This window comes from Sapajus apella, unplaced genomic scaffold (assembly GCF_009761245.1).
Source record: "Sapajus apella isolate SASKATOON/1434 unplaced genomic scaffold, GSC_monkey_1.0 scaffold46, whole genome shotgun sequence".
In the NCBI taxonomy this organism is placed as follows: domain Eukaryota; kingdom Metazoa; phylum Chordata; class Mammalia; order Primates; family Cebidae; genus Sapajus; species Sapajus apella.
The window spans coordinates 16,582,065-16,608,043 of NW_022436986.1; the positions used below are offsets into that span (position 1 = coordinate 16,582,065).

General features: G+C 38.3%; 1 protein-coding gene across 2 annotated transcripts in view; it reads right to left on the reverse strand.

The window, feature by feature from the left end:
• SVEP1 (sushi, von Willebrand factor type A, EGF and pentraxin domain containing 1) overlaps positions 1-25,979 on the reverse strand; it is a 219,641-nt gene that overhangs the window by 42,299 nt on the left and 151,363 nt on the right. For both annotated transcript variants that reach the window (XM_032240324.1, XM_032240325.1), the window contains exons 28-38: positions 24,322-24,446; positions 23,020-23,143; positions 22,117-22,287; positions 20,254-20,427; positions 19,718-19,837; positions 17,768-17,944; positions 17,417-17,501; positions 16,644-16,835; positions 15,100-15,267; positions 5,927-6,599; positions 930-3,721 (exon numbers count right to left, since the gene is read on the reverse strand). In XM_032240324.1, the coding sequence (XP_032096215.1) occupies positions 930-3,721; positions 5,927-6,599; positions 15,100-15,267; positions 16,644-16,835; positions 17,417-17,501; positions 17,768-17,944; positions 19,718-19,837; positions 20,254-20,427; positions 22,117-22,287; positions 23,020-23,143; positions 24,322-24,446 (4,801 nt within the window). The remainder of the gene's footprint in view (positions 1-929; positions 3,722-5,926; positions 6,600-15,099; positions 15,268-16,643; positions 16,836-17,416; positions 17,502-17,767; positions 17,945-19,717; positions 19,838-20,253; positions 20,428-22,116; positions 22,288-23,019; positions 23,144-24,321; positions 24,447-25,979) is intronic.

Here is a 25,979-nt window from a genome sequence, read left to right on the forward strand (position 1 = left end):
TTGAGACCAGGCTAGGCAACATAGTGAGACTTCGCCTTTATAAAAAATAAACAAAATTAGCTAGGCATGGTGGCATATGCCTGTAGTCTCAGCTACTTGGGAGGCAGAAGTGAGAGGATTGCTGGAGCCTAGGAGGTTGAGGATGCAGTGAGCCAAGAATGTGCCACTGCACTCCAGCCTGGGTGACAGAGCGAGACTTTGACTCAAAAAACCAAAAAACAAAAACCAATAATAACTAGATCAGTTCTCAGTTATCCACATGAAAGATTAGCCAAGACTAAAGTTACTTTAAGTGTTTTTGATGTTATTTACCTTATCATGGATAATATTATTAAATTTATTTTTAGTCTGTAAACAGCTAACAGTTCAGGAAATTCTAGGCAAAGTCCAAAATGAACTCAGATACTAGTAGGAATACAGCATAGTTAATATTTATTATCACTATCTACTTTGTGCCAAGTACTGTTCTAGGTCCTTTACATACAATATTTCTTTTAATCCTGATTATTTGGCAGGATCATGGCCTGAATTCTTCAGTTTTTTGCCTTCTATCCCCAACATTTGCATGTGTAAATATAACCACAAAGTTATAAAGAAATTTACTATCATGATGTTTATAAAACAGCTTGATTCCTGAGCTGTTGAAGCTAGCTAGAAGATCTTGCTGTTTCACAAGGCTCAACAGAATATGATAGTCATGATAATTACATTAGAAACATTTCTGAAAAAAGTATCAATTTATTTTTATAGTTGGTGGATTTCTACATAATTGTGGGTAGAATAAAGCCAAATGTTAAAAAACACTAGTGTTTGGGGAGCAGTTCAGAGATGATGTTTTCTTCCCAATCATCAAAATTTTCGATCTATCATGTTTCATTTTATAATCCCCCTGCCTGCATCCCTTGGCAACTCTAGAGCCATGGTCTTACCTCAGTTTCACTTTACTTTCATAGGTGTGTGCCCCTCCAGTTGCTACTGCATTGGTGACAGATGGTGGGGGTCCACAGGACAAGGGCTCACAGACTGGATAAGGCTGGCTCCATACCCCTTTCTCTGTACAAATCAGATCTGAACTGCCTTGTATGACGTATCCAGACTTACAGCTGTAAGTGATCACATTTTCCTTCCAAGAGCTGCTCTCACTGATGAATGCATTTGGTATCACTGGAAGAGAACCACAAGAAGTGTGTTCACAGTGGGGGAACCCAGAGCTCCACTGGCCATTGGCTTCACAGGTGATTTCAGAAAGTCCTAGGAGCTTGAAGCCTTTGAAGCACTGAATCTGGGCTGCCTTTCCACAGTCAAAATCTGTCCCATTGACAGTTCCATATTGAATTACGGGTGTGGAGCACCTGCAAGGCAGGCAGGAAGGTGAGGGGCCACTCCAGGAGCCATTGGAGAGACACCTTCTTGAAGAATTTCCGTGGAGCTTATAACCAGGGAAGCACTGATACTGTATATGGCCCCCATGAATAAAAGAAAAACCATTAGGGAAGCCATGGGCAAGATCTTCAGGAGGTCCACAGTTGACTGGTTTACAGAGAGGAACCTCTGCATCCCAGTTGCCATCTGACTGACAGGTGAGTTTTGGAGCACCGTGCAACATGTAGCCCTCGTGACAGTAGAATGCCACTTCCTTCATGAAGCCATAGTCCAGGCCTTCCATCACCCCATCTGCCAATTGTGGTGGGGTGGCACATCTGACAGGTACACAGTTGGGAGTGGCTCCACTCCAGCTTCCATTGGCAAGACAAACCCGGATTCTGGCTCCCTCAAGCAGGAACCCTTCATTGCAGGTGTATTCAATCTCTTTTTGGAATGTGTACTCGTCTCCTCTCACCTGGCAATTGGCTGAGACTGGGGGTGAACCGCAGTCCACAGGAATGCAAATGGGCTCAACCTCATCCCAGTTTTTGTCATCTTGGCATGTTCTCCTCTCAGTGCCATTCAGCACATATCCGGGGTCACACTCATAGTACAACGTGCTCAGGTATGTGTAGTTGCTTCCTTTAATGGATCCATTCATGATTGGATTTGGCTTTTTGCATGAAATGGCTTCACAGTGTGGGGAAGTACCACTCCAGTTTCCATTCTGTAGACAAAGCCTTAAGTCAGAGCCCACTAGAATGTGTCCAGGTTTACAGCTATACTGCACAGCACTTCCCATGCTAGTCTCTCTAAAACGTAAAAAGCCATTTTCAGGAGCAATAGGCAAGTCACAGTCAATTGAAATACAGGAAGGTGCACTGCCATTCCAAGTTCCATCTTCCTGGCAGATCAGCACAGGGTTCCCCAGAAGTTCATATCCTGGATGACAGGTGCATGAAACTATGGTGCCATAAAGAAAGTTTGATGAATGTGTGGCAGGAGGTTCCTTTGTAATTTCCCAGGTTTTAGCCACTGCTCCCAAATGATAAGGAGGGTGAGGAGTCAGATATGAAACTTCCATCATGTCGTCTTCTTGCTCAGAATATCTCTGGCCATCTTTGACTTTAGTACATTCTCCAAAATCTATATGAGGAGGGAGGCCACAGTCTATGGGCACACATGTTGGGACGGAACTTGACCATCCTGACTCTTCACAGATCTGCATGGCCCGACCAGTCACCTGAAACCCAGGGAAGCAGCTATAGATGATCATGGCACCATAGCTGTAATCTGAACCTTCTACAAAACCATTTTCAATGGGTGGTGGGGAATCACAGCGGATGGCATTGCAAGTTGGGGCATCGACATCCCACTCACCTGTCTCCAAACAGGTTAAAGCATTGGGACCTTTGAGCCAAAAGCCTTGGTTGCAAGAGTATGTAACGGTCTGTCCATAGTGTAGGTTTGTGTAAGATAATTTCCCATTCAAAATCTCCTTGGGTTTCAGGCACTCAATGGGTTTACAAGTTGGTTTTCCTCCAAGCCAGTGACCATTTTCTCCACAAAGGGTGGTAGCATTTCCCACCAATTCAAAGCCCGGCTTGCAGGTATAGAGAGCTGTACTGAGATAGGTAATACCTTGAACATCAAGGATTCCATTGACGATTTCCTCAGGTTGGGGACACTCTACTGGAACACATTCTGGCAGTGGAGAGCTCCAGGTGCCATCAGCTTGGCAGAGGGTGGTAGAATTTCCTCTTAGAAAAAACCCATTGACACAAGAATACTTGGCAGTACTTCCAAAATGAAGATCAGAAGAAGGAGCAGGGACACCAAAGGAAATTAGGGGAGGTGGGGTACAAAGAACCATCTTACAAACAGGGAAAGAGTCATTCCATTGCTGGGATGGCAAGCATTTCAGGACGGAGGGGCCTTGTAGGACATGCCCTTCTTTACAGGAAAATACCACAACTCCTACCTCAGTGGTCACCTCCTTCAATACTAGCTGGTTTTCCAAGAAGGGTGGCTCTGGGCACTTGGCAGGCATGCACTTTGGGTTTGGCTTTTTATTCCATTTGCCAGATTTCTGACATGTCCAAGAACTGTCACCAACAAGCTCATAACCCTCATTACAGAAAAACTGAACGTTGGACCCTACTTCAAAATTTTCTCCTTTCATGAAGCCATTCTGGATGGGGGGAGGTTTTCCACAGTTGAGAGGAATGCACATCACAGGGGATTCACTGTGCCAGTGGCGATTGGCTTGGCAGACAAATACAGGACTTCCAACCGACATGTAGCCAGGGTTACACTGATACCTCGCTTCACTCTCAAAGATCCTGCCAGTTGTATGCTGTGCAATAGGAAGAAAGCAAGTCAGTTAGATTTGTACAACAGATGATGGAATTAACTAAATCCTTGGATACTGAAAAAGAACTAAACTAAAAGGCCTACATTAAAATGAATCAATCAGGATATAAGCAAATAATGATTTATGCCATAGCTTTTCCAATAGGTCCATTCTATTTTTTTAATAAGTGAAAATGACAGTAGAAAGTTGAATTAGTCTGGGCATGATGGCTCATACCTACCATCCTAGCACTCTGGGAGACCAAGGTGGGAGGATCACTTGAGGTCAGGAGTTTGAGACCAGCCTGGTCAACATGGTGAAACCCCTACAAAAATTAGCTAGGTATGGTGGTGTGTGCCTGTAATCCTAGATATTTGGGAGGCTGCGGCAGGAGAATTGCTTGAACCCAGGGGGCAAAAGTTGCAGTGAGCCAAGATTGCGCCACTGCACTCCAGCCTGGGAGACAGAACAAGACTTCATCAGAAAGGAACGAAAAGAAAGAGAGAGAGAAAGAAAGGGAATGGGAAAGGCAAAGGGAAAGGGAAAGGGAATGAAAGAAAGGGAAAAGCGAAAGGGAAAAGTGAAAGAGAGAGGAAGGAAAAGGGAGAGAAAGGGAAAAGGGAAAGAGAAAGGAAGGAAAAGAAAGAATGACAAATTAAGTAATCCCCACTGCAGAGATGTTTATCACTTATTGAGCCTATTACAAGTAAAAGATCAGTCATCTACATATTGATTGATGAGGTAATAGTAAAAATGATAAATTAGTAAGTTCAAAAAAATCTTTCTGCCCAGAGAAATGCTAATAAAGAAGCATATAAACAATGAATGTATATTGTTAATGTTGTTAGATCATAAATAGGCAAATAAAATGTTTTTATGGGTATGTCCTAAGAATACTATCAAAGTTTTATTTATATTCTTACTACATTTTTTAAAAATTGCTGCTATAACACAACAGAAAATAAAAAGCAACATTCTATCTTTTAAAACAAAACATATTCATGGTCTCAAAATTCAATGCATGTAATACAACAGGTCATAAACAAATAAACAAAATTAATAATTGTATTTATGTATTGCTTGTGTGTCTCCCATGCATGAAAACACCGTGCCATACAGATCTGATCTTTGTTGTTAAATGCCAGGTTGCTGGTTCTCAGAACTGTACCTGGTACGAAGTAGGAGCTCTAGAAATATTTATTAATAAATTAACACCTCTTTACTTGTACTGTATACTCCCTTCCAATGAAAAGCTTCTAAGTCTAAGCAAAAGCCTTAAATGAAAGGCTTTTTCTGTTGTTTTGTTATTTTGAAAATAAAGGATAAACGGTTGTACCGTGTGTATATGTGGCTTTTTAAAAAGTGTTTAATTAGAATATGATGAATTTCAAATGGCCATTGATTTGGGGAAATAGATTCTCATTCCTATTTTCTTGGTAAACCTATAGAGAAGAGACACATTAGTGAGAAAGCAGGACATATTTGGGCTGGACTGAACTCTTTTACCCATCACAGTGAGATTACTTTTAGTTTTACCAAAACAGAATTGTAAAAACTACATTATTTGGTTTACCCTATCTTTGGTTTAAACATTAAAAAATATAATAATTTCTCTGGGTTCCATTTAGACTTTGCTTTCCATAAAATGAAGCATATATCCATCCTGAAAAACTTCTATAAAACAAAATAATATAAAATTCGTTTATTCTAACTTCTTATTTAGGGCTAAGCTGTCGCCACAAAGCACTTGAAATGCCTATATGCTAGTAAAATGCAGAAAGTTATATATTAAAGATTCAAAATCATCTTAATTTTTTTCCAGTCATCGCTACCTGTAGAATTTAGCCATTTCTGTTTTTCAATAATTAATTTGTTCATTGCCCCTGCTTCTGAATAGTGGGTTAATCACAATGGCCTGACCCTCTCAGTGATGAAAGCCACAGACTATTTGCTAATTAATCTCTTACCTCCAGAAAGTGATTGATTCACAATCTTAGGCAGATGAATTAATTCATCAAGAGATGAGTTAATTATGAAAATATTAAAAGGATTATCATGATTCTTCGTTAGTGATAATGGTAAATTTCAGTTTCCATGTCTTAGTGAACTTGGCAGATTTTGAACTCAATTATCTATTTTGTTTATTTATGTACTGATGGGCCCTGTAAGTGACAGAAGCCCTGGACAATTTGCTAACTAGTCTCTTACCTCCAGAAAGCCATTCTCAATCTTAGGCGGTTCACCACAAGATACCGGGTGACAAGTGGGTATGGGGCTACTCCACTGCCCTGTGGCTTCACAGGTGCTCTTCTTTTCCCCTTTGATGTAGAATCCCTTGTTGCAGCTGTAAGCCACCATGGCTCCAAAACTGTAGTTTGATCCACTTGCATAGCCATTCATAATGCTTGGTGGCTCTCCACACCGCACGGGGATGCACTGGATGGACATGGGGGAAGGGTTCCACTGCCCACCTTTCATACACTCAATCTTTGCTGAGGTATTCAGTATGAAGCCTTCTGTGCATTTAAAGCTCACAACTGAGCCAGCTGCAAATTTTGATTTGCTCACAGATTCCAAGATGCTGTAGGAAACCGATGGAGGTTTTTCGCAGAAATGAGCTATACAACGGGGCATGTCTTGACCTTCTGGGGGAACCCATTTGCCCTGGGCATTGCAGAGGAGCTGGGAATTGTCTGCTAGGCTGTAACCATCAGAGCAGTAGTAGAATGCAATGTCTCCAAAGAGCCGATGGGCTGTCTCTGGAGAGGCGTGGTCCACATTGGGTGGCTCATCACAGGAGACAGCCAAGCACTGCTGGTCACTGCCACTCCACTTGCCGTTGGCCAGGCATTCAATGGTGTTAGGACCAGCAAGAGTATAGCTATGAGATTGGGAAGAAAGAAATAATAAGTAAGCATAACATTTCAGAAAAAGTGCATCTTCTTATTCTATTTTTTTAATCTTTCCCACTATGACTTTATATTTATCTTTAAAAGAATATTTACTCTTTGAATATTGAGCTGATTGATTAAATGACTTTTAATTAAGATATGTCAATACATTGTGATAGTAATATTAATGTTTGTTCAGAAACAAACATTAATTTTATTTTTTAAAATCTTTCCAACAATGTCTTTATTGTTAAAATAATTTTGACTCTTTTAAAATATTGAGCTTATTGACCAAATGACTTTCATTTGAGATATGTCAATACATTGTGATATTAACATTTGTTCAGAAAGGGAAATGGATTTAAGATTTTTTGCCATTTAAGGAACTCTAATAATTGATATACATTAAAAAAAATAAAACTGAGGAGTAAGCTATACAGTGCTGTTTGACTCAATTTAAAATTGGAATTCCATCTGCCTTTAAATCGTTTTAGTTTGTTGATTCTAACACTCGTCTTTATTGTTGGTTCTTAAGCTACAGCTTACAATGCCACATTTAGGCTACATACAGCTCGTTGTTATGTACTGACATCTAGAGAACTTTAAAACAGTGATTATAATTTCAGTTACCAATGTCTCCTAAACCTTTTGCCTCATGTGGTTAGAGTTAAAAGGTGTCTTCTGTATATGGCTCTGCTATTCAATCAGTATGAATAAATTTTTCTAAGTAATTCCCAGTCTTTCTTTATGCACAAGGTGTTTGCCCATATGAAATGATGGATTGATGACATACTAAAATCTAAAATTACTCTCAAGTGCTCTGTCAATGAGCTAGAACAAAAGATTAGAATGTGCAATATTAGAATAATTATATTTGAGTCATGCTTATTTTCATTACTGCTCTCTTATTGAACAGAAAATTGACAGATCTTTGAAAGAATCTGTAACATCTGATTAGTCTGTCATTTGATACTAATGAAGGTAGGGAACTAAAATAATTGAGTATCTAATTTAATCCTGCTTAGACATACTGATTTCTTCATTCTAAGAAAATAAAGTGAATGGTGGTTCAGACAGGCTTAGAAACTTGCCTGAAGTCACACAGCTGTAAGCAGCAGAGCTGGGATTGGAATTTAGTTGATCAGATTCCAACACCTACACCTTTTCCACAGCGCTGCTCTGTCTCTCTCTCTCTCTCTCTCTCTCTCTCTCTCTCTCTCTGTTTTGTAAGTGAAACAGGTTAGATCATACTTTCTGGGTGTCCTGGGCAAACTGTATTGTAGTATCACTAATACAAATTATTTGACCCACCCATTCGCAAAGATTGAGTGATTAGTTACCAAATATTTATCCTGAGATCTCTTTTAGTTTTATAAAGCATCAGCTACTATAGAGAGGTTGGAATTCCTTCATCCTAGCTGGAAATATTTATGAAATCTATAGGAGACAGAGAGGTCAGGAAGAAAAAATAACAGTGTATCAACAGAGCTATATGCATCCACCTTACCTATGTTCTTACATCATGCTATGGATGGAAGTGGCCTCAAAATGAATACTCATAGACATTCCCAATAGTAGAGTGCAGTCTCCAGTTAGGGCCAGCTGCATTTCATTGCTTTAGATATGCTCAGTTCTTTGTATGAAGTTCTGAACTTAGCTTGTAGATGGCTTCTATCTTAGAGAATTCAGGAAGACAATATACTAAGAGCATAATTATTAAAAAATCTATCCTGGTCTGAGTATCTACATTCTATGATTATTATGTACGAGGTGCTTTCGGTAGCAGCTCCCTTTGTCAAGGCTTCTGATGTTTTATGGCACAATTTGCATCATGTGCACACTTTGAACCATGCATCATTATTTTCATGGATTCCTTGATGTTGCTAGCATATTTCATTGGCTGAAGTTCACAGACATGGCCTTAGCCATTCCTGATTTATAAGGGACCATTGTGCCATCTATAAAATTCTTCCTTTATTTCATGAGATCGGCTGCTTTGAGGGAGAAGTATCTGCTTCTAGGACCTTTCTGACTCCTCAAAGTATCTTGAAAACACAAGCATTTGTGTTTTATAATTTGGCAGCATTTTGTTAGGCCTCTCACCCCGGAGCTTCTGGAAAATCTCCACCAACTACTTCTCCCTAATGGAAAATCACAGCAAAGCTGTTCTATGATTTAATGGAAGATTACCACTAAATACGTAGTATTTGAATAAATAAATCTAACGTATGCATTTTTGACACTACCCATAATTTCTTTGGACCTACAATAGCTTTTGATCTGACCTAAGATCTTGACTTTTCTTTATGACTCTCAGTTAATATTTACCTCTTCATTAAATAGTTCTTAAGAGCCCTGTTATGGGCCAGGGTTACTTCCTTAGTGCATAGGTGCAAAAAGCCAAAAATGAATTTACTTGTTTACATTTCTGTTGTTCTCTTCAGCCCATCAACTACCTGGTGTGTTGTAGGTCCCTTCACATCTGTAGTTAGTTGCTTAAAGGAGGAGTGACTATTCTACCTGAAAAATGGGAAGGGGAGGAAAGCCCTCACAAATAAAATAGCTCTTAAGGGGAGTCATGAGGGAATAGAAGTGGAATCATTCAAGACAGAAAAGTAGCATTAGCCAATGGGGGTGTGATACAGCCAGGGAACATACTGGGAATTTACAAATAATTAGGAATGACATACAAGCCCTTGGAAAAGGGAGTGGTAAAAACTAGGATCTTGTGTATTTTTTGATTGGGTTACTGTCTTGCTTGATGGATGAAGAGGTGTCAGGAATAGATAAACTCTGTCACATCATAAGAATACATATTTTATCTTTGTCCCCAATACCTGAAACTGAGGTCCTAAAGCCTTCATAATTTCCTGAGTGATAGGTATAGCAGTGCTTTAGATAACTAGATAAATTATCTCATGAAAATGAGGATAGTTTATTAAAAATAAGTATCTTCTTAAATAGATCAGTTAGTCTTTTAAGATGCTAAAGGCCAGGCATGGTGGCTCATGCCTGTAATCCCAGAACCTTGGGAGGCCAAGGCGGGTGGATCACCTGAGGTCAGGAGTTTGAGACCAGCCTGGCCAATATTGTAAAACCCCGACTCTACTAAAAAATACAAAAATTAGCCGAGCATGGTGGCAGGCACCTGCAATTCCAGCGACTTGGGAGGCTGAGGCAGCAAAATTGCTTGAACCCAGGAGGTGGAGGTTGTAGTGAGCCAAGATCACACCATTCTACTCCAGCCTGGGCAACAGAGTGAGACTCTGTCTCAAAAGAAAAGAAAGAAAAAAAGAAAAAGATGCTAAAGAAGGGTAAAATTTACAAATAACAAAAAAGGAGAAATTGATTGTTAGATATGGTGAAGATGGCACTATAACTGGTCTCTGATAAGATTGCTGCACTATTTCATGATGTTAGAAGTCTGAATGTGTGGCAAAATTTAAAGAGGACATATTTTACCCACTTATTGTATTAAAGAATCACTTAGAGAAAGAAAGTTTTGTGCAAAGAACGAGATATGCTCTTTAAATGTGGCCTACAAAAGGAGGAAAAATTGGAACTGGAATAAATCTATAAGGATGGAGTACTTAATAAAATTCTGCATAACGTTTGGTATTCTGATTCAAGAGGCATTGGGGACACTCTTGCAGACATTTACTAAAAACCATGCCATACATATTATAAAACAAATTGCTTTAGTCCATGCTCCCATGGAAAAATAGCCCATCAATATCACAGTGATGATTTAGAAGAACACATCTTAGGATAAACTGGCTGGAACAAATTTGCATTTTCTGGAATCATAACAAAAAATCCATTGAAAGTGGGCAGAGTACTTTTCAGTTGCAATTTGCAGTGATTTGATTGACACACTGGGTGGAAGCTTACTAATGAGCATGTGCCTGGAGAGCTTTATTAGAGAGCTCCCAAATGCATTATTTAGCTCTTCTATTTTAGCAGAAGTCTTAAAAGGGCAGCCTACTAGATATTTAAACAGCTGCAATTCAATGAGAACAATAGGAAGTATAAATCTGCATCAGTAATTATGTTTTCAATTAATAATAATAATCAAAGATTTATGTCTGAACATACTAATAATTACATTTAGAAGTTGATATTTGAGAAGAATCAAAAGGGCAAATTTAACTAGGATTTTAGAGTGGTAATGACCCTTTCTTCCCTCTGAGTTTCTCACCATGGAGTATAAACACGAGCATGAAAAGGAAAATGAGGAACAAACTTCCACTTATGTATTTGAGCAAACAGCTGAACACGCCCTATGTTTGAGGGTTTGGATAAAAGGTTTAAAAAAGATAAATGTTTAGATAAATGATGAATTTGGGAGGCCAAGTTTAGAGAAGGACACAGAAATGAGACTTCTTGCTTCTTTCTTTCCCTGCATTCATCATATCACTTAAAGTCTCCTGAAGTCTCTGCATTTTTGTCCTAAACTTGAGAGTGGATCTTGCCCTTATAATTCAAGGAAGGGTCCATGAAAAGCACAACACTGGTACAGGAGGAAAATAGTTAGACAGATGTAAAAGTGTGTGCATGTACACACAGTAAGCATGTGGCTTTTATAAGGCCCAGGAGGCTTACATTGTGTGCAGGGCAATGGTCTGTGCTAGGCAGCCCCAAGGGAGGAGACAGAGTTAAGAGGGACTGGAGAAGGAAATAACCTTTAATACTCTAAAAAGGCCCACAGCATCTTGGGAAGTGGAAGAAGACAGTAAGATAGGTTACATTTCACAAAGGCCATGACTTGAACACAGTGATACCATCCTTGAATGAAACAAGACACAGAGCATGCAGACGTATGCCAATCAATTTCTTGGGGGAAAGAAATAGAAAATAAGTAAATAGTGATAAGATGAGTGCTGACTTCTTGTTCTGCCATACGATAGTCTGGAAACCTTCCCTCTATAATACTTGATGAATTATAAATTATTTTAGATGCATAGCTGAGGTGACAAGAAAGAAAATTTCCATGTGCCAGAAATGAAGAGGAAATTACAAACGGAAAAGTAAACTTGTGAATGAATGCTTTGGTTAACCCTGGATTAGACAAGGAAGGGAAGTAGAGAGGATAGAAAACATGCTTTGCAGTTAAAATAGAGAGAAATAACAAAGTCTGTACCTCACGTGGATTTAGAATTTACATCATTTACTTTGAATGGAAACCTTCAGATTGATAAATTAATGTAAAATTAGGTTCTTGGCTGGTGATAGTCCTGGGACACCTGGTAGAAAAAACAATCTACACACTCAGAATATAAGGGATTGCCATAGATAAAACAAACCCTGTTTACTATAAAGACACAATCTGAAATTATAACACATACAAATATGTTTTCCATCACAAATTTGTGAGCAGACAGAACAAACTGCAAGGTTAGAGCACCAATAAATGAGATAATAGAAAAAAGCTCTAAAATATAAAAAGTTATATGAAATAAGTATGCTGAAATAATTAAGGATAAAAGACAGACTCAAAATCCTATTAAAAGTGACTATGAAACAAGAAATGTTTGAAAAATAAATAGAAATTCTGGAAATAAAAATGTAGAACATAAAAATTAAAAACAATTAATGGATATATTCAGAAACACTACAGACAGTAGAAGAAAAATTAGTGAACTGGAAGAGATATATGAGGAAATTATCTAAATGTAATAACATGTTTTGAAAGAAATGAAAATGTGACAGATTAACATGAAAAATAGAATGAATAGGCCCAACATATATCTAATAAGACATCCAGAAAGAGATAAAAGAGAAAGTAAGAAGCAGAAAATATTTTCAGTGAAAATGACTGAATATTCTAAATTGATGAAAGATATAAATTCTCAGATGAAGAAGTACAATGACTCCCAAACAAGATAAATGACAATAAATACACCATAGTCATCGCATAGCAAAAAAAGAAAACAACAAAGACAAATTTTTTAAAAAGTAGCCAAAGAGGAAAATGTATTACTTATACAGAAACAAGAATTTGACCACAGTTTCTCAGTCTCAGCACTATTGACATGGTGGAGCAGACAATTCTTAGTTGTGGAAAACTGTTCTGTGCATTGTAGGACATTTAGCATTATTCCTGGGTTCTGTCAGATGCTAGTAGCATCTTTCCCCCAGTTGTGAGAACCAAAAATATCTCCAGACATTGCCAAATATCCTTGGAGGGCAATATTGTCCTTGATCTAGGATCACTGAATTAGACTCATAATGGAATTCTCAGTAGCAACATTAGAATCATAAGGCAATGGAATAATAGCTTCAAAATATTTATGGAAAAAATTGTCAGTTTAGATTTGTATACCCAGCTAAACTACAATTCAAGAGCAAGGGCAAAATACTATTAGTTTCTGACAAAGAGTGTAGTTCATGACTCTTGCTGGAAAAGATGCAAAGAACATCTTCAGGAAGTAGAAACATTAAACCCAAATGGAAGGGGTGTGATGCAAGAAGAAATGGTGGTAAAAAAAATTAATAGACATGTAATAAACATAAATAAGCAGTGACTGTATTTAAAAAATGGCTGATTTGAACAGCTGTAAAATAAAAGGGAAGTAAAATGTAGATAGTGATAAGACATCTAAGATGGGAGTGCTGATAGAAGTTAATACTTTCCAAAATCTTCAAGTTGTTCAGGAAGAAGGTAGAAATATTAAGTATCATCTTGAGGTTTGGAAAAATGTCTTAAACCTGACAAAAAAAAAACAAAAACACTAAAGGACTCTAAAGGAAACAACTGATAAATATGGCTATATTTAAAAAAATTCTGTGACAAAAGATACCATAGAGTGGAAAAGAAAGCCACAGATAAGCAGAAGGTCTTTGCAACTCATGGAATAAAAAAAAAGGATTGGTTTCCTGAAAATGTAAGTCAATATGAAAAAAAAATTGGGAAAGATACACAAACAATTCATCCATAGAATAAGAAATATGCACTCTCAATAACCCTTTGGAAGGTTGTACTCCCAGTTAAACTACAATTCGAGAAGTGTTTATAGTCTTATAGTAATTTTTGGAATGGGACAACCTTAAACAATGATGAAATTGGAAAGAAGAATCTACTGTGATAAACACCAATCTAGGCAAAGATGTGGAGCTAGGGGAACCCTCACACATTACTTTTTCGAGTGCTAACAGGTATATGGTCACTTCTGGGAACATTTGGTACTATCTTGCAAAGTTAAAAAATGTGCATCTTCCATAACTGGACAATTCCAATTCTTCATGTCTAGGTCAGAGATGTTCTTTTATATGTGTGCCAGGAAACATATGCAAGAATATTTACTTCAGCACTTGTGTTCAAACAAAGTATAAATAAATTAACCCTCTACTGGTAAGGAAAAGGGTAATTTAGAGATAGGTCATTCTTATAAGAAAATACTATATATCACTGAAAATAAATTCAGTTGATTTACATGTATCAAGAGGGATAAATGTAAAAGAAGATAAGGTTAAGTGAAAATCAAAGCTTCAAAAGGATGCTTAGAATATGAAGCAACATAGACCAAAATTAAAATACATAAATCAACAAGATGTTTATTGGGGAATATGTATTTAATAAAGACAAATATGCACATTTGTTACTTTGATGGGCATAGGAGAGTGATGAGAATGGCTTCTAATTATGTCTGTAATATTGTATTTCTTTTATAAGGAGAGATCTAAGATAATGATGGCAAAAATTTAACATGCACTTTTATCTCAGCGATGGATACACGGAGAATTTTAAATAGAATTTTCTTTCATTTTTTTGCATTTCTTTCTTTCATTCGTTTTAGATGGAGTTCCGCTATTGTTGCCTAGGCTGGAGTGCAATGGCACGATCTCAGCTTACTATAATCTCTGCCTCCCAAGTTCAAGCAATTCTCCTGCCTCAGCCTCCCAAGTAGCTGGGATTACAAACATGAGCCACCATGCCCAGCTAATTTTGTCTTTCTAGGACAGATGGGGTTTCCAGGCTGGCCAACACGGTGAAACCCTGTCTCTACTAAAAATACAAAAATTAGCTGGGTGTGGTGGCAGGTGCCTGTAGTCCCAGCTACTTGGGAGGCTGAGGCATAAGAATCACTTGCACCTGAGAGGTGAAGATTCAGTGAGCCAAGGTTGTACCAAGGCACTTCAGCCTGGGCAATGTGATAGAGCAGGATTCTGTCTCAAAAAAAAAAAAAAAAAAAAAAAAAAAAAAAAAGACAGTTACAAATTTTGTAAAAAGTATAATATAAAGATATTTTTCACTGCATTGCCCAATGTCCACTACTGAAAGTCTACTTTGATATACTGCTCAACTTCCAGGAAAGCATTTCCACAGGAGAATATGCTCCCCCTCTGCTGGCAGGAAATAAAAGCACAAGGCTCTCTTTGGCTTTGGCTGCCAGGAAATTAAATTTCACGTCCAATGGAGCCCATCTCCTCAGTCGGGAGCATCCACTTCCCTGGCTCTCAATGATCCTTTCCTTTGTAGGCTCTACTCACCCTTCTTTGCAAGTGTAAGTGACGGTGTTCCTGAAAGTGAAGTTATTCCCTGTAAGGATGGCATCTTTGATGGCAGGTGGCTCTCCACAGAAGACGAGGTGACAGGCAGGTGGCGCTCTGTCCCAGCTGCCAGAAGCCGTGCATTCAATGATGGAAGGGCCCTGTAAGCTACAGGAAAGAATCATGTTACTCTCAGAGGCTATGATTTGCTGCTATAGAGATAAAACAGGAAGAACTCATAAGAAAATAAGAGACATTTGAGGAATTTTAGTACATAAAATAGCATTTCTTCATATTAGATTGCTTTATATAAAAACAGAGAAATCTAAACAAGCTATATGCCATTTAAAACGATGAATGGGTTAAAACAATATAAAAACAGTAATCACTTGGTGCAAAGTAAAATATTGAATCTGCTTATGCACAGTGGTGTAAGACACTCCAGACCTGTGAAAAGCAGATTACTTGGATGAGAAGGGGTTCATTAGACTGATTAGAATCCAACAGGAAGAAAGACACTCGCTTAAGTAGCCAGGAAATCAGGGCAACTAAGGTCAAAGGGAACTGTCCAGGCCATAAGCCTGGGCATTTGAAATATGCTACCCCTGACTCTGACCTCTGGTCTTCCTTTGACTTAAACCTCACATCCCTGTGCCATGGCTTATCTGCCCTTCTTCTCAACCTGATTCTGTTAGCCTGCTTTAATTCACTCCACTTTCTGTTCACTTGATCTGTTCCACTTCAGATCCTGTTGATCATGTTTCTAATCACAGCTTGACTTTCTCCACTCTCCCTTCTGTTTCAGCGCGCGCGCACACACACACACACACACACACACACAGAGTTAATCTCTTACAGTATTAAGAGCCCAGCTCCTTATCTTGACATGCTTTTTCATAACATCCCATGCAATGCTGAATATAAGCTTGGTTAGCTGTTTATAAAGAGATCCATCACAAAAGTATTTATCAGATATTCTGTTTATGCTTCACAAACAATTTTTGCTTTCATATTTGAAGTCTGAATGCTTATAGCAATTGAACTAGGACTCCCAGGGTCATAGTCAGATTGAATATTTCCTTGGGCGTTCACCATAAGCTAGGCCTCAGGAAGCATACAGATTTGAGAATGTCCTCATATTTATAAATTTGTTTTTAGAGTCAGCCAGTCAAAAACCTACTGAGTAAAGAATACAGGCACTGTGGCTCATGCCTGTAATACCAGCATTTTGAGAGGCTGAGGCAGGTGGATTGCTTGAGCTCAAGATTTCGAGACCAGTCTGGGCAGCATGGCAAAAGCCCTATCTCTACAAAATACAAAAATTAGCTGGGCATAATGATGCACATTTGTAGTCTCTGCACTCGGGAGGCTGAAGTAGGAGGATTGCTTGAGCCTGGGAGGTGGAGACTGCAGTGAGCTGAAATCGTACCACTGCACTCTAGCCTGAGTGACACAGTGAGACCATGTCTCAAAAAAATTAAAATAAAACAAGGAACGAGTAACACAGTATTGTAGAAAGCTTAGTTGGTGTCTACAGACATTACCTGTATCCTGTATCACATGAATATGATGCAGTAGAAAGGTAGGTAAGCCCACTCAAAACATATTTTCCATTATTTATGTTTTCTGGACTAGAACACTTCACCGGTTCACACACAGGAGGGGAATGGCTCCAAGAACCATTAGCAAGGCAGGATGATTCTTTATCACCAGCCAGAGTATATCCTTTATTACACCTAAAGAAGACAGAGGAAATAACAGGATATAATTTGCTTTATTTTGCATACTTTTATCTGTGCCAAAAACCTCTAAAAATATTAAGAATTTATACATATTGGAAAAGTTGATTTTTTTCCTACTGTAATAATGCTTTTAATTTTTTTTTTTTCAAGATTGAATACTGTACATCTTCCCCACAGAGATATCGGATAGATTTAAGAATTTGGCATGCCTTCAGTTTGTGTCATGGGTTAGTAACTACAAACAGGGAATCCTTGGCTTGAGAGTGGTGTGGTCTAGCCTAAGTTTCGGAGACATCTAGAGTATTCATTAGCTAGGAGCATCCACTCTCAGGTGCCTCAAGTGGGTGCTGAAGGTAATAACAGGTTATTGGTCAGGGGATTTAAGGATTCTAGATATAGTTACCATTAAATTATTGGATTAAGATTTGTTCACACTATACATCATTCAGTTAATTATATAATAATTCAAAAACGTCCTCTGGAATTACTTTCCCACCCCCTTTCTTCCAGTATTATATCACTACCAGCATGCCATCAACATCTTCTACAATATAGTTTTAATCTTACAGACTTACCTATATGTCACTTTGCTGCCAAAGGTAAATTCTAACTCCTCAATGCAACCATTTTCTGGAATAGCTGGTTTATTACAGGAAACAGCTTAACGAAGGAAAAATAAACACATGGCTTTTTTGAGACTGTGTGTGCAAAAATCTGAAATCTCAAGGAGCAGCTCCACAGCTTTTTTTGTTTCTTTGTTTTGGGTTTTTTTTGGTGTGTGTGTCAGGGGGGTCATGTTTAAACATGAGCCCATCAGCTCAGTTCAAATACAAAGAACACTGATATAACAGAACACTTTTTATGTCTACACCTTACCTTTCTAGGACTGTCAAACATAATAAACATGGTAAATTTACTAAACATACCTTTACAATATGGTAATAGATGATTCCATTCTCCAGACTCCAAACATGTAATTTTGGTTACTCCCATCAACTGGTATCCTTCCTGACATGAAAATGTGACTTCGGCACCTACTGTATAAATCTCACCAGAGGAGTGGCCATTTTCTGGATTTCCTGGAGCCTTACATTTTACAGGTTCTGGAAACAAACAGTTTTGGTGGAATAATAAGTGGCTTTCATACAACCATGCAACATCTCACAGCCAAAGAATTCCACTATAGTTAAGAGACCTGTTAAAACTGCAAGAGAAAAACCTCTTGAAGGGCCCAGAGACACATTGGACATTAGACCAGAACATACATTTAATAAGCATTTAAGCAATAATATTTTGAAACAGCAATGCCTAACAAGATTCATAATTTTTCTAGCCCCAAAGGTAGGCATTCATTGGGGTAGTGATGTTGCTGGAGCATGACTTAGAATGGCTTTAGCCTCTTTCATCTGTTCCCTCTTCATACCCACTTTTTCAGAGCAGTTGAGTTGGTGTCAAGCTCATGGAAAGGCTGTATAAAGCAGATTGAGGAACGTTTCAAGCCTCCCTTTCCAAATGGAGTGTGGGCTTTGGGCTCTCCCTATCTAGGTCAGTCACTACTGGTATAATAGGAAGAAGAAAATGCTAAAGCAAGGTTTGGGCCAGCGTTGAGCAAGAAAAGTGAATATAATACTTTAATTCTCAAAAGGGGAGGATATATTGCATCACTCTTTTCTTTTCTTTTGGAGACAGAGTTTCACTCTTGTTGCCCAGGCTGGAGTGCAATGGTGCAATCTCAGCTCACCACAACCTCTGCCTCTTGGGTCGAGGGATTCAGCCTGCCTCAGCCTCCCAAGTAGCTGGGATTACAGGCATGTGCCATCATGCCTGGCTAATTTTGTATTTTTAGTAGAGATGGGGTTTCTCCATATTGGTCAGACTGATCTTGAACTCCCGACCTCAGGGAATCCGCCCACCTCAGCCTCCCAAAGTGCTGGGATTACAGGCTTGAGCCACCATGCCCAGCCACATCAATCTTTTCAAAGGCCATTTGGGCTATATAAGTTAAGGAGTTTAAATAAATTCTTAAAGTAAATGCAATTATGAGCTGATTTTGAGGAAAACAGAGGTAAACGTAAAGCTAAATGTCCAAAGATGTTTATTAAGCTATTTTCCATAGTGAATATCACCTAATATTAACATAAGGAGAAAATTTACTTAGGGAAAATCCATAAAGTGAATTATAAAACAGAAATGAAAATCCTGCTCTCAAACTATTTTGTGACATCAAAAAATGTGCCTGATATAATATTACATGAAATAACTAAAATAAAGAACTGTTAATATGGTGTGTTTATATAGATACCTAATTGTTTTCTGGGACAATTGTTTCCTCACGACAAATGAAGAAATACAACAATCGGTTGGGAAATGATCCAGTATTATCAAAGTTACTTCAAAACACTGTAATGCAAGATATGTTGGGGAGACAGAAGTCTACACTTTTTCAATGATATAATTTTGTGTAACCAAGGCAGAGGAAAGATATTGCTAGTGAAGATGGGATAAAGCATCTTCCTTGCTCTGATTGAGGCAGAGAGGTCACCTATCATATTTCTATATCCTCTGTATTATTCTTGTACTACGTAGACGTTTCAGCATTCTGGCAGTATAGTTGGCTCTCAGTTTGGTTTTTCAGAAATTGGGAAGTTGGGGGAGGCACAATGCTACTTTAAAGCACTTTTAGTTGTTACTGATGTGTCTTTTATAAGATCTTCATTTTTCTTGTCTACCTACTTATATGCCCTTTGAAGTTGAAACTATTATCTTACTTAAAAATAACATACACTTATGTATGTTATAACAATATGTACTAAAATAACAATATGTACTAAAAATTAATGGAATCAGGAACTTGTGGTTATACATATATTAGTTACCTGCACAATTTTTCCCATCTCCTGTGTATGGTGGGATACATGAACATATGTAGGATCCATCTATATTCAGGCAAGAAGCATGCTCACTACAATCTGATCCAACTGCACACTCGTCAACATCTAAATGAAGACAGTTTATAAATATTAAAGTTGATTCCTTTTCCTTATGTATCCAACATCTGTTTTTACTTTTAAATCATTACATATCATGTAATGTACAACACTTCATATATTTGTATAAAATTTAACAGTCATAATCACATTGCAGATGTACAACAAAAGCTATTATTTTCTTAGTTTATGGCTGGTCAAGTATAAGACAGGCATATATAAATATACTCTTAATATGGAGCCTAATAAAAATGTAAAACATTTCTGGCACCTCTACATACAGCTGCTTTGTCACTACGGCTTGGTCAGAGCTTACTGGGATGAGATAATGTTAACAAAGGAATGCCTCAAGAACCTCAGGAATTTGGGGTGATTGTCTTCTACATAGAACAAACTCATATAGTAATTGTCAACATTGATCTCACCAAGGCAGGATGGTGAAATGCCATTCCAGCTCCCATTATCTGTACAGAACATCCTTGAATCACCCAACAGATAGTAGCCACTGTTGCACTGGTAGGTTACTGTACTGCCAGCAAGAAAGTCATCGGCCGAATGGAAGCCATTCTCCAAAGGAGGTGGCACCCCACAGCTAATGCCTGTAAGGTGACCAGGAAGAAGACAACAGCGCTAAGAGCAAAATACCCAAAGGACACTAGTCATATCAAACTAGCAGTTCAGTTAAGCATGACTTTTTGACTGCATGCAAACATCAGACTGAGGGTGTCCTAGGGATAGCAGCAACCTGAACCCTCAGCATCAAGCACATTGCCTGGCTCATACTAGGCAAGCAATTCATTTATTCAAAAAGCATTTACTAACTAGGTGCTGATAAAGTTTGGATATTTGTCCTTGCCCAAATCTCATGTTGAAATGTGATCCCCAGTGTTGGAGTTCAGGTCTTGTGGGAGGTGTTTGGGTCATAGGGGCAGATCCCTCATGGCTTGGTGCTGTCCTTGCAATATGAGTGAGTTCTCATGAGATCTGATTGTTTAAGTGTGTGTAGCACCTCTCCCTCCACTGTCTCTCTTGCTCCAACTCCCGTCATGTGACATGGCTATCCTTGATGGCTTCTGCCATGAGTAAAAGCTCCTTGAGGCCTTCCCCAGAAGCTGAGCAGGTGCCGGCACCATGCTTCCTGTACAGCCGGCAGAACTGTGAGCCAATTAAATCTCTTTTCTTTACAAATTATCTAGTCTCAGGTATTTCTTTATAGCAATGTAAAATGACCTAACATGTAGACACTATTCTATGTGCTGGAGTTATAGCAGTGAGCCAAATAAATCCCTGCCTTATAGAGGTTATTATCTAGTGGGGCAGATAGGCAAAAAAAGAAAAACAGGTGAATATAGCAGGTGGTAACAGGTGCTTATCTAAGATAGCAGTCTTGCCTCCACCCAACCCTCTCGCTTTTTTTGTTTGTTTTTTTTTTGTTTTGTTTTGCTTTTAGATAGGGTTTGGCTTTGTTGCCTAAGCTGGAGTGCAGTGGTACAATCTCAACTCACTGCAACCTCTGTCTCCTGGGCTCAGCAATCCTTCCACTTCAGCCTCCTGAGTAGCTGGAATTACCAGCACACACTACCACACCTGGGTAATTTTTGTAGTGAGACAGGGTTTCATCATGCTTCCCAGGCTTGTCTTGAACTCCTGGGCTCAAGTGATCCACCCACCGTGGCCTCCCAAAGTGCTTGGATTACAGGTGTGAGCCACCATGCCTGGCCACACTTTGTATTTTCCTAGCCCCTTTTATTTTTCCTCATAGTTCTTACTTCTAGCCCTTACCTTTATTATTTACTATAAATAAATATTATATTTACTTATTTATATTTCTGTCTCTCCTATTAGAATGTAAACTACATAAGAACAGAGGCTTTTCCCCCCCAACTGCTGCATCTCCAGGACCTAGATCAGTGCCTAGCACATAATAGGTGCTTTAAAAGTCACTGAATAAATGAATGAATGGATGCACTCAACTGAAGATATCTCCTCCTGTTTTCCCACCCAGCAATGACCCATCTCTCTCTGGGCTTCCACTGATAGAGTGCGTCTTTCCATCACTTTCAGTTCCTTGAGTCACCTTAGATGCATCCACAAATGGTCCCTTTGGGTCCTAATCACCCATTTCCTTTATGATGCCCAGCACAGTTCATTAAACAAAGAGGGTTCAATGAATATTTGGTATATTTGCTACTGTGAAGCATTCAGCCTTTGTCTAGCATTCCTGAAAAGAGTTATGTTTTCAATATTTTTCAAAAGTCACTGAAATGGCTTTAAGAAAGGCAGCTCACGTTCACAGTGAGGAAGTGGTTGTGTCCACTGTCCTTGATTCAGACAGTACTGAACAGGGTTCCCGACCAGCTGGAAGCCTGGATCACAGAACAGACTGATTTTGGAGCCTGGCTTTAAATCTGCTGATGTAGTTCTCAGATGAGGTACTGACCCTCCTAAGGGTGGGCAATCTGAGGGTAAAGAACACAGGTGCAGAGCTTGTCAGCAACATGGTGGCAGCATCACCAACGTCAATAGTTTCAAACTGTATTCCTTATCAGCATTTGAGAATCACCTTACTGATATAAAAACAAGTTAACATGTTACCAGATCACTGGCAAGCAAAGTTAATAATAAAGAAAAAGCATTTGAGACAATAACTCTGCATCTTTCAAAATATTTTAGGAACGTTAGCAAAATGTTTTTGTAAGTTATCAAAAGCCATAAATTCTAGCACATTCTAAGAAACTCATTTAAATAAATTTTATGATGCAGTTATAATAATTCAGTTTTAGTGTGCAGATTGCAACATCCATTGTTTTTCTCCCTGTGCTACCTGTTCCTAGACAGCTTCTACAAACTATAGAGCCAAAGAGCACCCCCATCTCAAACAGGCATAGTACGATGGTGAGTATTGAAAAAAATAACCTCATCTCTTCCCTAATCTTATTTTCCTGATTTTATTTTACTTTCATCCAAATTTCCTCCCTAATTGTATCCTGTTATACAGAATAAAATTTAGCATTAAAAAAATAACAAATCCTTTGGATGAAAATGGGATAAATATGAATTACTAGTTACAAAAAGTTGATTGACTGACACATACAATTTGACCAATAGAGAATTCTGAATTGTGTCCTTCTGCTAGACAGCTCCAGTGTAGTCAAGAGATAGTGGAGTCTATGGAAGAAGGAAATTCTCACCAGAACAAAATATGCTCTTAGAATCAATCTTCACTTTCCCCACAATTCCCGACAAGAAATCAGGCCATGCTAACACATTTCCTCTACTGAGTTCCTCTGGGCAGGAGGTAGCCAATGACTTCACCTGAAAGTTTAATAACAATTTAGATAAGCCTTACTTGTTCCATTAAGATGGAATTATTATACATTAATTTAGTCCTATTGAAAACATTCATAGATATTTTAGAGGTGGGGGTGGAGGGATGAAGGTATGATTTCAGGGGTAGCAGGAAAATTCTCTTCCGTTTCCCTCTCCCCCAGCTCTATCATTCCCTCTCCCAGCTACATCTTCCTCTAGTAGACTCATTGTTGCCTGAAATTTTGAAACCCTACACCTAGAATTCCCTATGTAAAGCCATGTGGTTTGTTAAGGGGTTGTAGAGACTCGCTCCTTCTTCATTCTATGTCTTTGACCTGTGGCACAGAATTGAGAAAGCTGAGGCTTAGAGAAGTCTGGCCTCTGTAGTAATAAGAGCGAACATTTATTAAGCCCTTACTATGGGCCAAATAATGCCACAAATGTATATAGAGTATTTTGTTCAGTCTTGTCAAAACTCTGCTATGTAGTTCTATTTATCTATCTTTTATAGATAAGAAAACTGAAACTTAGTGAGATGGAATAACGTGTTCAAAATCATCACAGTGAGTTTGGGGTGAAAGTGGGATTTGAACCCCAGCTGTTTGACTCCAGGCTGATTTTAGTCACTAGGTTATCTGCTGCTCTTTATGGATGGTCTTGTGCCAACCTTCAATTTCTGCATCTTTAGTTAGAGGAATTTGAAGCATTATTCTTTATGATTTTCTCCTGCTCTCTTTGGTGATATTCTTAAATTTTATTGGAAATTAAAAATTTATAAAATTGTAAGATTTTGCAAAGTGAGGTTTTCCAATAAAATTTAAGAATAAAACATTATTTTGGAAAATCTTGTTTTATAAAATATTAATTTTTAAATTTATAATTACAAAAATCTTATAATTTTGTAAAATGTTTTATTTATATTTATTTAAAATCTAATAATTTTGCAAAATACTAATTTCCAATAAAATTTAAGAATATCACCAAGAAACTAAAAAGGATATTCACTGAAAAGTACTGTAACTTCTGCCTAACTTCGTCTATAACCACAGCATCAAATGATAATGGTGAAAAATTCTGATAACCAAGAGCTTACAATAAGATATGTCATCATTAGGCTGTTCACATTTTTACTAGGTTTGTACCTTTGCATGTCATTACTGTCATACACTGAAAATGGAATTGACCTGCTGTGGAGACAGGACATAGTCCCAGAGGTTGAGCTGGCTTATGGAGCCCACAAAAGACTCAGCTGGGCTGAATCCCTCTCCTTTTTGGTCTTGCTCTTGCCCCAGAACTAATGCACCACCACCTGAAGAGAGAGAAAGAGAAAGAAAAGGAGGAAAACTGGCCTGATGGTCTGTTATTCCTAAAATCTCAATTTAATGAAAGCATGACTGATAGAAATATATGAAAGAAAATTACTGAAAAGCAAAATTCTGTAAATTCACTGCAGGTTTTATCAATAAGGACAAATTAAATGTTTTATATAGCAACTTAAAAATAGGATTTAGGATGTTGATGGATAAACATGTAACTAAAGAACTATATTTCATACATATATATGCATATAATATTTTATGTTGACAAATTACGTAAACGCTATTTTGCTTACTTTCCTGTAGAAAATCACCCTCATGGAAGTAGCTGCTCTTTACTTTTCTTATTCCTAATGCTACAATGATATAATTTCTATCACCAAATCCAGGGAACTTTCTAAAGTTGCCAATGGTCTCCTAATTGCCAAATTCAATAGAAATTTCAGTATTCATCTCCGTGACTTCTCTGTATCATCTGTTTCTGTTAAGCATTTCATCCTATTCAACTTGCCTTCCTGGGTGTGCTGGACAATCTGTGTCTGCACTGCCAGACCTACACCCCACCCTTCTCCACTCAGCTTTGTGCCCCAAAGGTTGTCCCCATGAGCTGCATCACCTGGCTTCCTTGTCCTCTGGCTTCTCTTCGTTTCTGGCCAATGAAGAGCCAGAATGAGATAAGAAAGTGGGATGAGAGGGAACTTGAATCTCCCGTATCCCTTCCTGCCAGGCAACTAACTACAGGCGCCTTTTTCTTCCATTTCTGAAGAGATTGGGAGATTCTCTCTAGCACTATAGGTTCCTAAATTCTGGCAACAATGCCAAACCCTTGTCACTTCAGTCCCAGTCCTTACAACCATCTGTTGTTGCTAGTCATATGGGTTTTACTGTAATATTTTGGTCTTCTTAACCATGCTCACACCTTTGAAAATAGCCCTTCTTTAAACTCACTTTAGTGATCCCTTTTATGGGCTACCTGTCTCCTGCCAGGAGCCTGACTCGTTTGTACTACACTTGATTTCTATCAGAGCATCTGCTCCTGGTTTTCTTTGAATCTTTCTGCTCATTCTCAGTCTCCCTTCTCTTCCTGCCTCTTAGAAATGGCTCCAAGATTCCACCCCATGACTTTCTTCCTTTAACTACTCTTTTTTTTTATTTCAATAGTTTTTGGGGAACACGTGGTTTGGGGTTACATGGATAAGTTCTTTAGTGGTGATTCTGAGATTTTGATGCACCTGTCACCCGAGTGGTGAACAGTGTACCCAATGTGTAGTCTTTTATACCTCACCCGCTTCTCACCCTTCCCTCAAGTCCCCAAAGTCAACTACTCTTTCAATTTGATCTCACTTGTCGGTAAATCTATGTCCATAGATCCCTCTTTCATGATCTCCCAATCTACATGTTTTTAAATTAATTAATAATTTTAAAGTTAATATATACACAGAAGAAGAATTTTTAAATAAATTATAAAGTACACCTCTTACCTAGAAATAATTAATCATTTTTTTGTATTTCTTTCCATGTTTTTA